General features: G+C 36.3%; 1 protein-coding gene across 1 annotated transcript in view; it reads right to left on the bottom strand.

The window, feature by feature from the left end:
* Positions 1–17,211, bottom strand: part of FBXL13 (F-box and leucine rich repeat protein 13) — a 179,486-nt gene that overhangs the window by 20,395 nt on the left and 141,880 nt on the right. The window contains 2 exon segments of the mRNA XM_024738118.1: positions 2,785–2,822; positions 2,825–2,864. Of these exon segments, the coding sequence (XP_024593886.1) occupies positions 2,785–2,822; positions 2,825–2,864 (78 nt within the window).

Here is a 17,211-nt window from a genome sequence, read left to right as displayed (position 1 = left end):
AATCAGGGTAAAAATGCTCATCTCCTCCTTTTTCTCATTAAATCATTATGTAGTTTTCAATGTTTTAAGCTAAAAAGAAAATCTCCTATAGTTACCTTCTAAAGTAATAAGAAAAAATTTCCTGATAAATTTAGGATAACCTAAACATCTCAGTTTAACCACCTTAGTTTATTCTCTTCCCCCTCTCTTGTAAATCCAGGTAAGGAATTGTGAAATTGACTCATGTGTCACTTTCTCCTCCCCCTTCTTTGTTTCATCTCTTTTGCAACTTAATAATTGGGCTGGAGGAGGGAAGGAGGAGAAGGATTACTACATGCCCAGAAGTGTGAACCTTGGATCCTTGGAAGAGGTAAAAGGAGGTTAAATGCCACAACACTCGAGTGCACACACACACACACACACACACACACACTCCAAAAGCAGGGAGGAGAAAAAGAGGGATGATGAGAAAGAGAAAAATTTTTTTTCATGAACTTGAATAGAACAGCTGATCTTATGCAACTAATAATTATTCTGTATTTCCATGTGCTTGTATTCCCCCTGTTTTATTTTCTTTTAGGTCACTGAAAATCAATACATACCAATTTTTAAAAGGTTACATTTTTTAGAGCTAGGCCAAACTCAGTTGTATGATCATATAGTTAGCATATGGGTAAATGCTTTCATCTAAGATCTCAGAGCACCTAAAAATAGTATGATTTTTCAGGCTCCAAAGAATGAATATAAAAAGGCCTGGAACCTGTAGACTCAAAGATAAATGGCAGAAAGCAGTGGCTTCCTGATATGTAGCCTCAGACTTTGGTCAGCCCTCTCTCTCATCCAAAGAAGCATTTTAAAATTAATAAGTGATGGATATTAAGAGGCCATGTATGTCATCACCGTGGTAGGTTTCAATACTTCTGAATGATTTGTAGTTGTTCATCAAATGTGACTGATCACCATATAAGAAATATAACCCAATATTAGAAATGTTAACACTTAACCGTTTTATTTTAATAAACTTTATTCTATCACTTTGTCAAAGACCTTTTGAAAGCCTGACTAGATCATATTCATGGATAAAGTTTTATGTAAATGCATGTTTAATCCTTAAATGAACTGCAGTAGGTAAACCATGGTTTAGCCTTACAGGAACCTCTTGGCTTTTTCTTCTAGTGGGTTACATGCATTATAACCCCTTTTGTTATTGTAGTTACAATCTTGTCCTATATGCAAGTTGTTAGTCCTCTCTGGGATCTTTGTTTTGAAAGATAGTGTTTGTTCTTTTTACTTTATACAATTGAATGTACTACTAGGTAGATTTCTTAGGAACCTGCTAGAACCTTTGGAACCAGGGTCTGAAACTGGGGGAGATTGACATTGCTTGACACTAATACCTCTAAAAGGAGACTCCCTAATGGTGTTACATTTTCCTCTTAAGTACCATTACATTGTCCAGATGCAGTGAAATACAGCAAAAATCATTTGAAAACAATTTTCCCCACTGTCATGTTGCCAATCAACCATTTAGAACAGCAGTTCTCCACTTCTACTCTTCGTTTCTGTAAAACTAGATGAGTTAGATTAGTTTGCTGAGATGGCATGGGACTTTGGACTAATCATTTAAGCCCTCTGGGCCTTAGTTTCCTCACTTATAAAAGTACAGAGTGGTTTAACTGGTTCTAAGATTCCTTGAGCTTCAGAACACTAGAATTCTATGCTAAAGTCTAGAGCACCGTTTGGCCTGTCCCTCTCTATAGCCCACCAGTTCATATAATATTTTAACACTCTTCTATTAGTAATGTTAGGACTTGCAAAGTCCATTTCAAATTCATGGAAGAGAGCTTAACTTCAAGTCTGCCATGCTCTGGTGGACTTTTCAGCCATCATTTGCAGTATCTTTCCACATGTGAGATAAATCCTTTTATCTCAATAAGGGTTTCTGTTTAAAAAATTTTTTTTCTGAGTTTAGCCCCAGATTTTCATAAATGCTTGGGGTTTTGAACTCTCAGGATACTTTAAATGGAGTTTCTGATGCATTTAACAGTTTCCTCATCCCTAGATTATTAGTTCCCTTTAAGAATGTTATCTTCCATTATTTTACTAATAAGTAACCAGATTTTGCCCTGGTTCAATACATGTGTGACATATGATTGCAACTTTTCTTCTTTTAACAGCAAATTGAGTTGCTTAATGCTGTGATAAACATTACATGTGGCTTACTCACAATAGCTACTTGATGACTTCCTATATATCACTCAACACCAGGTCTAGGAAATGTACTTCTCATGAGTTCTTAAAGTACCATTTGAGCACATAATCATTTATCCTATCCAGTTACTTATCTCATGCTTTCCATCCTGGTAAACTATGCTACCAGCTGTGTTTGAGTAACTTAAGTCCCTAATTGTTAAGTACCTGGTATATGTTTTCAGAGTCCCCCAATTTTTATGGTTAGATGATATAACACAGATTATCTACAGAACACTTCCATTATATGAGACTTTTACCACATTGCAGTTCATCATTCTACAAGTAAAATGTCAACCCATCCCTAGTTATCCTGTAAGTCTGACATCTGGAAGGGAGAGAGTAGACAAGAAAAATGGGAAAGCAAACCTCTCAGTCACCTTGGGCTGTGGAGACCTGACTATTGGCAGATGTTAATCTTGGCTCAACCAGGATCACATATGTATTGTTACAGTTCCAATCCACTTCTTTTTTCTGTTGTGACCTACAAAGATTATTTGATTTGTGCTTAATTTTCAATCTTAATTCTTTAATGAAGAACTGTAATTATCTTACCTGAATTCCAATATCAGTGATTTTATCACACTCAGATAAAGTTCCTTTAATTTTTTATGCCTGGAAAGTGTCATCAAACCCTAAAAATGTTTAATATGAAGATTATTTGATGATTATAATTTAGTATGGAAGGTATATTTCCAATGAGATAACAATTATGCAAACTAAAAAAAAATTTAGCTCCTGTCTTCTATTTCTTTACACTTAACAAATCATAAAATCACTTTGGTTAGACAGCATTGTTAAATAAAATTTTCAGGTTGTCTCTAATGTTTTACAAAAAGTGTTAGAAATCCCAGAGGCAGGAAACTTCTTATCTTGCCTTCTGTTTCCAGGTAAATGTTATACGAATCAATATAAAGAAACCTTAAAGACCCCTAAGCTTACAGCTTTGTTTTGAAGACACTTCATGTGGCTAATGAATCTATTTATCAATAAATTCTTTTTTATGTCTAGCCTAAACATCTGAAAATCTTTAGCTCATTTTATTATGTTTAACTGCTTGGAGGGAGAAGAAATATCTTAAAAAAATACAGATTGTACTTTTAGCCCTTCATTTTTTTATGTGTGGTTTTGCTGGCCCATTTCTCCGTACCTTCCTGCCCTAAACTGGCACAACATTCAGATAAGGAACTGACTAATGTGCATTATAGATGCCATCCTCCTGTTTTGCATTCAGGATCATATTACTTTTCTATTTCTGTTAGATATGCTTCCTAGACCATTTTCCTCATTCTATGGTCCCAGAGCTGGCTGGCAGGGAAAATGCCAGAAATGGTATATGATTTGTCCTTTTTACATTTTATTTGCAGGACTGGTTTACATTTTATTGATCATAAAAACCACATTTGGATTGTAATTGAAAATGGGTCCTGCAAATATTATATCCCGCTTTTTTCACTGATGTACATATTAGGCCCTTTCATTTTTCAAAAACAAAAGCCAGATCAAGGAGAAAAGTGCTTGAAGTTCTGCTTCATTGAAGCCACTGTTTAAATTGCAATTTCTAATCTCATTTAACAGTCCTGTATACCACACAAAAATAAAATCACTCCATTTATACTTTTAATTTTATTGCAAATGTGGATTCTTTTGCTAGGAGCACATTATGTTTTCTGTCTCCTTATTTCAAAACAAAGAATGGGCAAACCCTGTGAAGCCATCACACGTGGTCTGGGTTCCAGATGTGGATGCTGTTTTATTCATGTTAGAAGAATTGGAGTTTAGATACTACCCCAACAGAAACTAAATTGTTTGAACAAAAATATCAAGTAAGAGATGCAAAGTTTTTCTCTTTGCCCTGTACTTGATAATAGCTAAATATGTTTTATTATTCGATGTGGAATTTGTCTTATGAAACTATCTCTGAATAGTTTCTCTGAAGTTTTCACTTTTTTTTTATGTCTATGTAGCCATGTTAGAATTTTTTAAAGATGAGCTGTAATGAAGTATACTTGTTAAATATGACATTTAACAGACTATAATATCTTTACCATTTTGTTCAAAATTATTTTAAAATATTAATTAGTATTAAAATGGAGTGCCACATTTCATCACTATGGTTGTTCATTAAAATGTATGGCCTCAAAATTTAATTAATTAAATATCATTAGCCATTAAGTAAATACAAATCAAAACCACAGTGAGATACTAAATACTACATACCTACTAGGATGGCTATAATTAAAAGGACAGATAATAAGATGCCTTGGCATTGTGAAGCTTATAAATGCTCCAAATTAGAAGGTGAAGCAAGTGATGGTTCCAACATTTTACAGTCTTTCTTTATACCTTAGAAAGTCTTACATCTCAGGTCTAGGTAAAATTCATTCATTCTTAATTCATCATTCGATAAGTATTTATTTAGCATGTATTATATTGTTCAGGCTCTGGGATAGAAGCTGGGAGTATAAAGGTCAATGAGGTGCAGTGTTTACTGTCAAGGATCCTATAGTCTGGCATTAACGACAGACATGTACACTAGATCATTACAACCCTGTGGAAGGTAAATACTGTACACAGTGGTTGAACCAAAGAGGAAAGATGAGAGCACTACTTTGGATTAGAGAAGACTGCATGGAGGAGAGTCATGAGCGGGGAGGGTCATGAGTGGGGAAGTGTAAATTGCCAAGAAAGCTACAAAGGGCAGGACATTCCAGGCTGAAGGAACAGAATGTGCAAAAGCATTGAGGTATGAAATAGTATGGAATGTATATGGAACTATATAGCATGGCATGATTAGATTTACATGGATTTTTTAAATATCTGAAAAGCTGATCTAAGAATTTCTGTTAAGGAATAAACTGCAGGGTTTTGTTTTTGTTTTGTTTTGTTTAATACCTTGTTAAATGCTTGGGGGGGAAAGTCCTGGGGGTTGGCTGTGCCAAGCTTTTACTTCTGGGAGGGATAAAAAGAGGAAGGTGGGAGGACAAGACAAAGAAAGAAGCAAAGAGGAGCCAACCAGATGGAGTGACTGGGCCTCAGTGAGGCAAAGAGCAGGTGGGTACTTAAATTTTCAGGGAAGTTGTAGCATCATGAAAATGTAAATCCTCCTTCATCTCCCTCAAAAGTCAGCCAAACTCACGAATGCTTTGCAGGAAAGGTTCTGGTTTATTTTCCCAAAATTTAGAAGGGGCTAAATTTTGTAATCAGGTAAAATGCAAAGGAAAGCAGATGGTGTGGTAGCCTGGAGAAGTCACTAGCATTACAGGTTGTATGAGAATGCAAAGCCCTAGGAATTCATAGGAATCCTGGGGAGCGCTTTGCTCCTTCATAGGCCATGGAATTGAGAGACCTGGATCTTAGAGGTCCAGGCGTCCCTAGTGAAAAATTGGCTTATATTGTAGCTCTGGTCCATTGAAGGGAGTGTCAAGACTTAAGACTCAAAAGGAAGCAGGCACCAAGCCATGAGAGCCTCGTACATTATTCTGGAATGTGGATTTTATCCTATGCAACATGTTAAACAAAACTTTCCCTCTTTAGGGAATAAGTGACAATAATGCAAAAAGAATGAGGATGTGTTTCAGAAGAGGTATAGAGATCACAGGGCAGGGGGTGATTGCTTTTATTTGGAAGGAATAGGTGACAGTCTAGAAGAGACTTTCACAGAGGAAGAAGAATCTGAATTAAGCCTTAAAGTCTGGGTAAGATTTTGACAAAGGGATAGGAACAGTGTTTCAGACTGAGGACGCAGCATGAACAAAGGCTTCATTTGGAAAGTGTGAGTTGTTTGGAAAATAGTTCAGATTGGGGTCACTGGGAGTAGTGGGTGAGAAGAGTACATGCTGCCAGGAACAGATAGATGTACACCAGATAGTTGGGAGCAAACAAATCCTTTGAAAACTATTCTTTCTTCCCCCCAATTTTACATCTGGAATTGTTTAGCTGATGTAGATAGACATCAGCAATGAACGAGTTACCAAATGTTGGAATGGTATGTGTGTCTGTGTGTACTTACTATATGACTGAGTCATACTACTCCAGGCTTAGAATATTACCAACATAAACATAAAACATGCTTCCCCCAACTCTTTATTTTGAAAATATTCAAATCTATAGCCAGGTTCAAAGAATGGTATAATGAACACTTGTATATCCTTTACCTAAATTCACCAATTATAAATACTTTGCCACATTTTGCTTAATTGCTGTGATAGTTTTACTGATATTTAAATTCATATGTGTAGTGTGAACCATTTGAAAATAAGTTTCAGCTATCTTGATGCTTTACCTCTGAATATTCTATATGCATCTTCCTAGGAATAAGGACATTTTCCTATGTAACTATATAGGATTATGTATATATAATATGATACTGAAGATTAACAGTACTACCATACTATATAATATAGAGTCAATATTCAAATTTGCTTTTTATCCAGTCCTCAGAGTTCACACGTTACATTTGGTTGCATGTCTCTTTAGCCTTTTTTTTTTCTTTAAATGTTGTCTTTCAAGATCCCAGGCCAGCCATTACATAAAATGTCCCACGTTCTGGATTTGTCTGACTGTTCCTTATGATTAGATTCTAGGTAAACATTTTCTGTAAAACTGCTACCTAGGTGCAGTTTCATTAGAACTGTATTTTTCCTGTTTATTTAATAAATAATCCATGATGTGATCCTTTGAGACCACATGAATTCCCTGTTTCCCAACAATGTTTCAGTCAATGATTTGAGCATTAATTGATGATCCTTGCCTAAATCTGTTATTTTGCTGAAAGTTGCAAAATGCTGAGTTTTCTGATTCTATCCTTCCTTCTAAATATAGAATCTGTTATTTATTTAAACCTTTTTTTCCATCATTCTTTCCCTTATTTCCTGCTGAATAGTTTGAGAGGTACTTTGAACAAAAGATTATTTTAGTCATAACAATTAGCTGTCCCAGTTAATTTGTTGTGTTACCTATTAACAATCTTTTTTATTAAGATATAATTAACATATAACATTATATTAGTTTTAGGTGTACATATAGTGATTCAGTATTTGTATATATCATGAAATGACCATCACAATAAGTCTGTTTAACATCTGTCACCATATATAGTTACAATTTTTTTTTCTTGTGATGAGAACTTCTAAGATCTCTCTTAGCAACTTTCAGATATACAATACATTATTATTAACTGTAGTCACCATGCTGTACTTTACACCCCATGACTTATTTATTTTATAACTAGAAGTTTGTACCTTTTAGCTCCCTTCACCCATTTTGCCCACACCCCCCAACCCCACCTCCACCAATTACCAATCTCTTCTCTGTGTCTATGAGGTTTTTGTTTGTTTTTTTTTAGATTCCACATATAAATGAGATCATACAGTATTTATCCCACTGTGTCTGACTTTTTTCACTTAGCATTGTGCCCTCAAGGTCCATCCATGTTGTCACAAATGGCAAGATTTCCTTCTTTTTTATGGCTGAATATATATATACACCACATTTTCTTTATCCAGTCATCCATCAGTGGACACTTTGGTTGTTCCCATGTCTTGGCTATTGTAAATAATGCTGCAGTGAACAGGGGGGTTACATATATCTTTCTAAATTAATGTTTTCATTTCCTTTGGAAATACTAGATCATATGATAGTTCTATTTTTAATTTTTTGAGGAACCCTCATACTGTTTTCCATAGTGGCTATACCAATTTACATTCCTACCAACAGTGCACAAGCAGTCCCATTTTTCCACATTCTCACAAACACTTGTTATTTCTTATCTTTTTGGTAATAGCCATTCTAACAGGCAACAGTCTTTTAATTTTCCCAAACTCCTGTTAAGAGCATTTACAAAATGGAGTTACTGTTTTGCTTGGTGTAATTATGTTGTTCGTTGGCAAAAGATAACACACTGAGGAAAATAAAAACATCAGTATTTTGCCCTATTATAAGACTAAATATTTGGTCATAATTAAAAAACAAATTTTATATATTGTTGAGGAAACCTTGTTAATCGGCTTCACAATCTGAAAGATTTAGTCTTTACAACTTGTACATGGCTTTTCTTCTGAGAGTCTGCTTTTAGAAAAAGTCTGGAAGATGGTCTAGGCATTATGGAATACTAACTTTAGAATAAAATACAATGTAGTTTATCTGATGGCCACAAACCATCCTTGTTTATGGTATATTTCAGTTTGGAAACTGTCAACACTTTAATACAGGCACACCAGAACAGTAAATAAGCATAAATAAATTTTATAATCTGTTCTGCATATGATTAAAGAAAGTCTCTTGAAAAAATCTGTATAAAATTACATAAGATTGCGTAGTTTGTCCAACTTTTAATTCATTTTTTCTTGAATACTCTTTATAAGCAGTAGCTTGTAGGCTTTCAATATTAAAACACTGAAACAAACCTCTCTTCCATAGTCATGACATAAGCCATTGTAAAGTATGGAGAAAATATGGAAATATGACATGATTAATAACTACATTATTATAAGGAGTTCATACAAATTGGCAGGAATATTGAGACCCCTCAATATATAAATGACTAAAGAATATAAACAGAAAATTCACATAAAATACAATCACAAAGGTAAATATAGGGGGAAATTTCTCTGAGAAATCTATAAATATAATCTATACAATTTAGGATATTTGAATATAGGATGTTGGAAAATACATTCTATGAAATAAGATGGAATGAGGTACCCAGGAGTCTAGGATGACTGAGGACTCTGATGTAATTATTGGGGGTGTAGATCATGAGAAATCTGAAAAGAACAAAAGGTCCCTAACAGCAAACATAAGAAGCCTCCTTTCTTGCTGCTTTTTTTTTTTTTTTTTTGAGGGTAAAATGGGATATAAGTTGTTGTGATAGAGAGGATACAGTTAGAAGGTGTTGTTGAAAATCCTTTGTGTAAATTTTCTGCTTTCAGTAACGCTTAAATTGTAATATATGGAATGCCTATGATTCCTTGTCAAACATACTGAGAAACAAAACAAAACAAAAGGGAAGATTCTGAAGTCAAATGGGTGTCTGTCTTTTTTGTCAACCAGGACCAAGTGAGCTCTTAGTCAGGAGAGATGTGTCCTGGTACTGGACTGAAACATGTTGAAATGGAATTCAGCATCTTGTGTCCAAGTCCTAATCCTTAGGATTCTTTTCCTGGTTAATGGTACCACCATATCCACAACTGACCAGATAAAAACCTGGATATTATCTGTGTCTACTCCTCTCCCCACTGCTCCCCATATCCAATCAATCACCAAGCCCGCCCTACCTATACTACCTCCTAAAAATCTCTTATGCATGCCTCATCTGCCACCATGATCAAAACCTCATTATTTCTAGTGTCATTGCAATACCTTTCCCATTCTTAAATAGATCCCCCTTACCGTTATGTCTGTGTACACAAATCTGTATGAGTCGTACTCAGAGTTCTTCAGTGGCTCCCATTGCATATAGCACAGTCTGAATTGCTTTGTGAGGCCATACACATTCTGCCCTCCTCCTCTTTCTGCATCCTAATCTCCTGCCACATCCTCTGTCTTCTCAGGCCATGCTATGCCAATACAAAGTCACCTGTGGATCTCCCAACATATAACCCTCTGTCATGTCTCTATGCCTTCCCCCCTGCTTCTTCCTTCATTGAGAATGCCCTTCTCTTCTTTACCTCACAAACACCTACTGAAGCTCTTAGCTGCACCTCAAAAGCTGAAGAGCATCTTTTGACTCCTCCACAGAGACAACAGAGACAAAAGCACTCACTTTCCAACTCATCCATGCTGCCAAGATGCAGTGCAGTGCACATATCTCCATAACAGCAAATATACCTCATTATGACATAATTCCAATAAATTATTGCTAAGATGTATTGAATGTTTACCGTGTGCCACACACTTGTGTTAAGCACTTTACAAATCCTCACAACACTATGAGGAAAGTAATATTATAATTATTGTTTTAAAGAGAGGGTAATGGAGGCACAGAGTAACTTACCTGAACTCTCATAGTGTTGTGACACCAGTAAGGATGTGAAGCCACACTCTGAACTCATGCTTTTAGTAACTCTTAGCCATGTAATGTTGTTACTCTTGTTGTTGTTTTGCCACTAAGCTGTACCTTGAGACCAGGACTGTGTAAGTTTAGTACTCCTATAACCTTGCATAGTGTTTGACACACAGTTGACAATGAATAAGTATTTGTGAATGAATGAGTAGTCTATAAAATTATTTTTATGGACCCAGTTTTCCCTTATCTTGCTGGCATAGTCTCAGAATTCTTGGATGAAATCTAGTTCCCTTTGTAATTGTGTGAATCAGTGTTAACATTTATATAATGTTTCTTTCTGAAAGATTCGCTCTGTTTGGTGTTGCCTACCACATTCTCTTACGAGTAAAGAACAAAACTTTTATTGGAAATATGTTTTATCTCAATTAACACATCCTCTTTCTAAAATCATTGATAATGCTATCTTGTACAATGTCCATGAAAATGTATCTTAACCTCACAAGTGATATTCCCTTTTATACTCTGGTTAGCAATTACAATTTTATAAAAATAATTTACCTTTTCTTCTTAATTATTTTTATTTATTTCTACTTACTTGATTATTAGTATGAATTTTGTATCATACTTCTTTTTAAAGTGTATCAACCTTTCCACCCTAATTTACCAACCTACAAGTCTAAATGAAAGCAGGCTTTGGTCAATACACAGAAACTGGTCCTCTATATGTTTATGGAGGGAAGGAAAATAAGCATCTCTGTTACCTGGAAATAGAAAAGTCACCTTGAGTCTACTTGCCTCCTACCTGATGGAGGTTGAGAGGAAAGTTATATCAACCAGATATTCTCCTTGAGGGAAAAGACAAGCTCAGGTTGGTCACTTCTTTTTGCAATGATTTTAGTAGGCATTTTGCTGGAAACAGGAGAAAATTGACTGGAACTTCTATGAGGAAAACCACTATTGCTAGTGATGGGACCAGCAGACTCATATAAGGCCACTGGCTGGGAAGAAGGGCCTGGAATGAACTAAGGAGAGGTCCAGCTTCATATGAAAAAGTTCAGTAGGGCAGACTTCTAATGTGTTTTTTGTTTTTAATCCAAGGCAAATCCATTTGTCTCTGAGTTATTCTGCTTTCTTTTAACTCCCATTCTTTCTATTTCTTAAATCTCAAGTGATTTCATGTGCTTCCTCCTTTAGGGGTTGTGCTGCACTAAATCTCAGGCTTTATTTGTATGTGTGTTCCATGCAGATGGGTGGTCTCTTGAAAGCATATCATCAGATTAAGACATGCAACTAACTGTAAGCTCTCCCACTCCAGCTCAGATCATAGCTAAGAAAATGTGGAATTTTTAAAAGTCTAAGTGTTTGGTTTACAGGAAGGAAACGGTACCAGATCCATTCATTCCCTCACTCACTGACGCACTGATCAAATATTTTACACGCCTCTATGTACTAAGCATAGTGCTGGGCATCGCAAAGATAGGATGATCCAGCCTCTGCCCTCAAGAAACTTACAATTTGTAAGGAGACAGGCATGGAAAAAAATATTAAAATATATCGAGCTGATTGCTTTATTGGAGGCATTATAAAGTACAGGAGAAGCACAAGGCAGGTAGATCCTAAGCCTGCCCAGGAATTCCAGAAAAGCTTCACACAGCTGAAACTTGAGGAATGAGCAAGAATTTACTAGGTGGACAAGAAGAAAGGCTGTTTCCGACAGAGAGATTAACTCACAGCAATGGGAAGGCAAGGAGAGCATGACATGTTTGCAGAGCTGTAGGAGAGTCAGTTCTGTGTCTCTGGAGCAAAGATGAAAGGTGGGAGTCATCTGGAAGTGAGGCTGCACAAGTAGGCAGGAACCACCTCAGGAAGAGCTTGGTCCTCCACACTAGACTATTTAGACTTTATGCTGAAAGCAACGTAGAGCTCCTGAAGAAGTCTGAGCAAGGAAGTGAAAGGCTCAGGTTTGCATGGTGCAAGATCACACCACAGCAGAGTGGAGAACAGATTTGAGGAGAGTGATACTTAAGGCAAGAGAGGTTAGTAAGGAGAAATGGTGCTTGAACTATGGCAGTGGCAGCAGGGTTGGAGGGGAGGCAGGGGACAGTTATAGAAGATATTGTTGAAGTTCTCACATTGGCTTCTTTTTTTTTTTTGGCTAGAAATATCTGAAACTAAATGACCTTATAACATATACAGTTAAAATTAAGATGGAAACCACACGCCAATATTCAATTAGGATTACTGGGTTTTTTTGTTTGTTTTGCAGTTCAATTTGAAAATAATTTGGGTGCTACCCAAATGAGGCCATCTAAAAGCATAACACCCCTCTAAGAGACTATGCTGTAATGTGGCAGAGATAAGATACAATATATTAGGAACTAAAGAACGCTTACTTATTTAGAAAACCATCTAGAGTAATTAATCTCACCATGTGATTTATGTTTTCTTAAAGAGAGAATGCATCAATTAAATAAAACCTATTGATATTGCCTTGAAATGACCTAGGTTAAGAGTGTGATTTTTTTTAAATTTTATTTATTTTTTTATATAGCAGGTTCTTATTAGTTATCCATTTAATATTCTCTAGGAGGTGGATCAAAAAAGATCTTGGTGTGATTTACATCAAAGAGTGTTCTTTCTATGTTTTCCTCTAAGAATTTTACAGTGTTGGTCTTACATATAGGTCTCTAATCCATTTTGAGTTTATTTTTGTGTATGGTGTTAGGAAGTGTTCTAATTTCATTCTTTTACATGTAGCCGTCCAGTTTTCCCAGCACCACTTATTGAAGAGACTGTCTTTTCTCCATCGTATAACCTTGCCTCCTTTGTCAGAGATTAGCTGACCATAGGTTCGTGGGTTTATCTCTGGGCTTTCTATCCTATTCCATTGATCTATATTTCTGTTTTTGCGTCAGTACCATATTGTCTTGATTACTGTAGCTTTGTGTATAGTCTGAAGTCAGGGGGTCTGATTCCTCCAGCTCCGTTTTATTCCCTCAAAACTGCTTTGGCTATTTGGGGTCTTTTGTGTCTCCATACAAATTTTAAGATTTTTTGTTCTAGTTCTGTAAAAAATGCCATTGGTAACTTGATAGGGATTGCATTGAATCTGTAGATTGCTTTGGGTAGTATAGTCATTTTCACAATATTGATTCTTCCAATCCAAGAACATGGTATATCTCTCCATCTCTTTGTATCATCTTTAATTTCTTTCATCAGTGTCTTATAGTTTTCTGCATACAGGTCTTTTGTCTCCTTAGGTAGGTTTATTCCTTGGTATTTTATTCTTTTTGTTGCAGTGGTAAATGGGAGTGTTTCCTTAATTTCTCTTTCATATTTTGCACCATTAGTGTATAGGAATTCAAGAGATTTCTGTGCATTAATTTTGTATCCTGCAACTTTACCAAATTCATAGGATGCTTTGTATTTCTGTGGTGCCTGTTGTAACTTCTCCTTTTTCATTTCTAATTTTATTGATTTGAGTCCTCTCCCTCGTTTTCTTGATGAGTATGGCTAATGGTTTATCAATTTTGTTTATCTTCTCAAAGAACCAGCTTTTAGTTTTATTGATCTTTACTCTTGTTTTCTTTTTTCTATTTCATTTATTTATGCTCTGATCTTTATGATTTCTGCTAACTTTGGGTTTTGTTTGTTCCTCTTTCTCTAGCTCCTTTAGGTGTAAGGTTAGATTGTTTATTTGAGAAGTTTGTTGTTTCTTGAAGTAGACTTGTATTGCTATAAACTTCCCTCTTACAACTGCTTTTGCTGCATCCCATAGGTTTTGGATCGTTGTGTTTTCATTGTCATTTGTCTCTAGGTATTTTTTGATTTTCTCCTTGATTTCTTCAGTGATCTCTTGGTTTTTCAGTAATGTGCTTTTTAGCCTCCATGTGTTTATGTTTTTACGTTTTTTTTCCCTGTAATTGATTTCTAATCTCATAGTGTTGTGGTCAGAAAAGATGCTTGATATGATTTCAGTTTTCTTAAATTTACTGTGGCTTGATTTGTGACCCAAGATGTGATCTTTCTTGGAGAATGTTCCATGTGCACTTGAGAAGAAAGTGTAATCTGCTGTTTCGGGATGGAATGTCCTATAAATATCAATTAAATCTATCTGGTCTATTGTGTCATTTAAAGCTTCTGTTCCCTTATTTATTTTCATTTTGGATGATCTGTCCATTGGTGTAAATGAGGTGTTAAAGTCCCCCACTATTACTGTGTTACTGTCGATTTCCTCTTTTATAGCTGTTAGCAGTTGCCTTATGTATTGAGGTGCTCCTATGTTGGGTGCATATATATTTATAATTGTTATATCTCCTTCTTGGATTGATCCCTTGATCATTATGTAGTGTCCTTCCTTGTCTCTTGTAACATTCTTTATTTTAAAGTCTATTTTGTCTGATATGAGAATTGCTACTCCAGCTTTCTTTTGATTTCCATTTGCATGGAATATCTTTTTCCATCTCCTCACTTTCAGTCTGTATGTGTCCCTAGGTCTGAAGTTGGTCTCTTGTAGACAGCATATGTATGAGTCTTGTTTTTGTATCCATTCAGCAAGCCTGTGTCTTTTGGTTGGAGCATTTAATTCATTCACGCTTAAGGTACTTATTGATACGTATGTTCCTATTACCATTTTCTTAATTGTTTGGGGTTAGTTTTTGTAGGTCCTTTTCTTCTCTTGTATTTCCCACTTAGAGAAGTTCCTTTAGCATTTGTTGTAGAGCTGGTTTGGTGGTGCTGAATTCTCTTAGCTTTAGCTTGCCTGTACTGCTTTTGATTTCTCCATCGAATCTGAATGAGATCCTTGCCAGGTAGAGTAATCTTGGTTGTAGCTTCTTCCCTTTCATCACTTTAAATATGTCATGCCATTCCTTTCTGGCTTGTAGAGTTGCTGCTGAGAAATCAGCTGTTAATGTTATGGGAGTTCCCTTGTATGCTATTTGTCATTTTTCCCTTGCTGCTTTCAGTAATTTTTCTTTGTCTTTAATTTTTGCCAAATTGATTACTGTGTGTCTCGACATGTTTCTCCTTGGGTTTATCCTGCCTTGGACTCTCTGCACTTCCTGGACTTGGATGGTTATTTCCTGTCCCTGTTAGGGAAGTTTTCGACTTCCCTAACATGGGAAATATTTTCTCGGGTCTTTCTCTCTCTCTTCTCCTTCTGGGACGCATATAATGCAAATGTTGTTGCGTTTAATGTTTTCCCAGAGGTCTCTTAGGCTGTCTTCATTTCTTTTCATTCTTTTTTCTTTATTCTATTCCGCAGCAGTGAATTCCACCATTCTGTCTTCCAGGTCACTTATCCGTTCTTCTGCCTCAGTTATTCTGCTACTAATTCTTTCTAGTGTATTTTTTATTTCCGTTATTGTATTGTTCATCTCTGTTTGTTTTTTCTTTAAATCCTCGAGGTGTTTTTTCTTTAATTCTAAGTCTTTGTTAAACATTTCTTGCATCTTCTCGATCTTTGCCTCCATTCTTTTTCCAAGGTCCTGGATCATCTTCACTATCATTATTCTGAATTCTTTCTCGGGAGGGTTGCCTATCTCCACTTCATTTAGTTGTTTTTCTGGGGTTTTATCTTGTTCCTTCATCTGGTACATAGCCCTCTGCCTTTTCATCTTGTCTGTCTTCCTGTGAATGTGGTTTTTGTTCCACAGGCTGCAGGATTGTAGTTCTTGCTTCTGCTGTCTGCTCTCTGGTGGATGAGGCTAAGAGGCTTGTGAGTGTGTGATTTTCTGATAATTACAGATAGCATGCCTAATGTTTAGTATTTATAAAATTACATCCAGAATATCTTAAAAGGCATTATCAGCCTATGTCAAGATGCTACAGCTATTGTCAGGAACATCAGTGATTACTTGCTTAGCATCTACCTACTCAAGCACAAGAATGGGAGGAGGAGCATCCCAAGCAGAAAGTACAATATGTATAAAGATCCTGAGGTAGGAAAGAATTTGGTTTGTTTGAGGAGCTTGAAAGTGGCAGTGGGGCTGGAGGAAAGAGAATGAGAGGAGAAGGCACATGATATCAGAGGGGTTGGCAGGCATCTGTTTAATTAATGGTAAATGTTCTTTCAAATTTTTGTCTTTCTCCGATTTTATTTTTGTTTTGTTAGACATTGTTGGTTATTCCCTCAACATTCCACACATGACTACACTCACCTGATTCTCTTACAACATTTTTCATCTTCTATCTTTAGTCTCCTTCATGGATTCATCTTCTTCCCATTCTTTAAATATTGGTGTTCTATTGTGTTTTTCCTGGGTGCACATCTCTCCTTACTCCCTACACTGTCTCTCCGGATCTTGGCCACATTCACACCTCCATGCTGATGACTCCTAAATCTGAGTCTTCCTTCAGGATCTCTCTCCCAAGCCTTTGGCCTTAATATCCCACACACTCTAACTCAGTCTGATAAAACTGAAATCACCTTTCCCTCAAAACCTGTTACTTTTCCTATACTACCTAAGTTTCTTTCAGGTAGGACTTCCATCCGCCCAAAGCCAGATTTTGGGATCATTCTTATGCTCCCCCTCACCCCCAGGCTCTTATCTTCCACATCTAATCAGTCATCAAGTTCTTTCAATTTTACCACCTAAGTAGTCTTGAATATGTTCTTTCCATACTACTTCTGTCCTATGACGTAGTTCAAGAACTCCTCATCTCTTTCTTTAACTACTGAAGTAACTCCCACTGGTCTCCCCTCCAGTCTGTCACCCAGAGAATAACCCAAATCTAAAATGGGAGGCTGACTCTGACTGTGGCTCCCCTTCTAGATGCTACTTCATCATCCACTGATTCAAGTCCAGGCTCCTTGGGGATAACGTGATATTCCCTCAGTGACATCTCCTTTTCACAGTATATTCTAGCAGTACTAAGCTACCTAAAGTTCCTTGAACAAGCATGCATTTGCATGCTTCTGAGTTAGACAGACTGAGTTAATAGATCCTTTTCTCTGCTTCCTCTACCACTAT

This window comes from Neophocaena asiaeorientalis, unplaced genomic scaffold, assembly GCF_003031525.2.
Source record: "Neophocaena asiaeorientalis asiaeorientalis breed wild unplaced genomic scaffold, Neophocaena_asiaeorientalis_V1.1 scaffold170, whole genome shotgun sequence".
NCBI classification, from domain to species: domain Eukaryota; kingdom Metazoa; phylum Chordata; class Mammalia; order Artiodactyla; family Phocoenidae; genus Neophocaena; species Neophocaena asiaeorientalis.
This window is presented reverse-complemented; position numbering and strand designations above follow the sequence as displayed.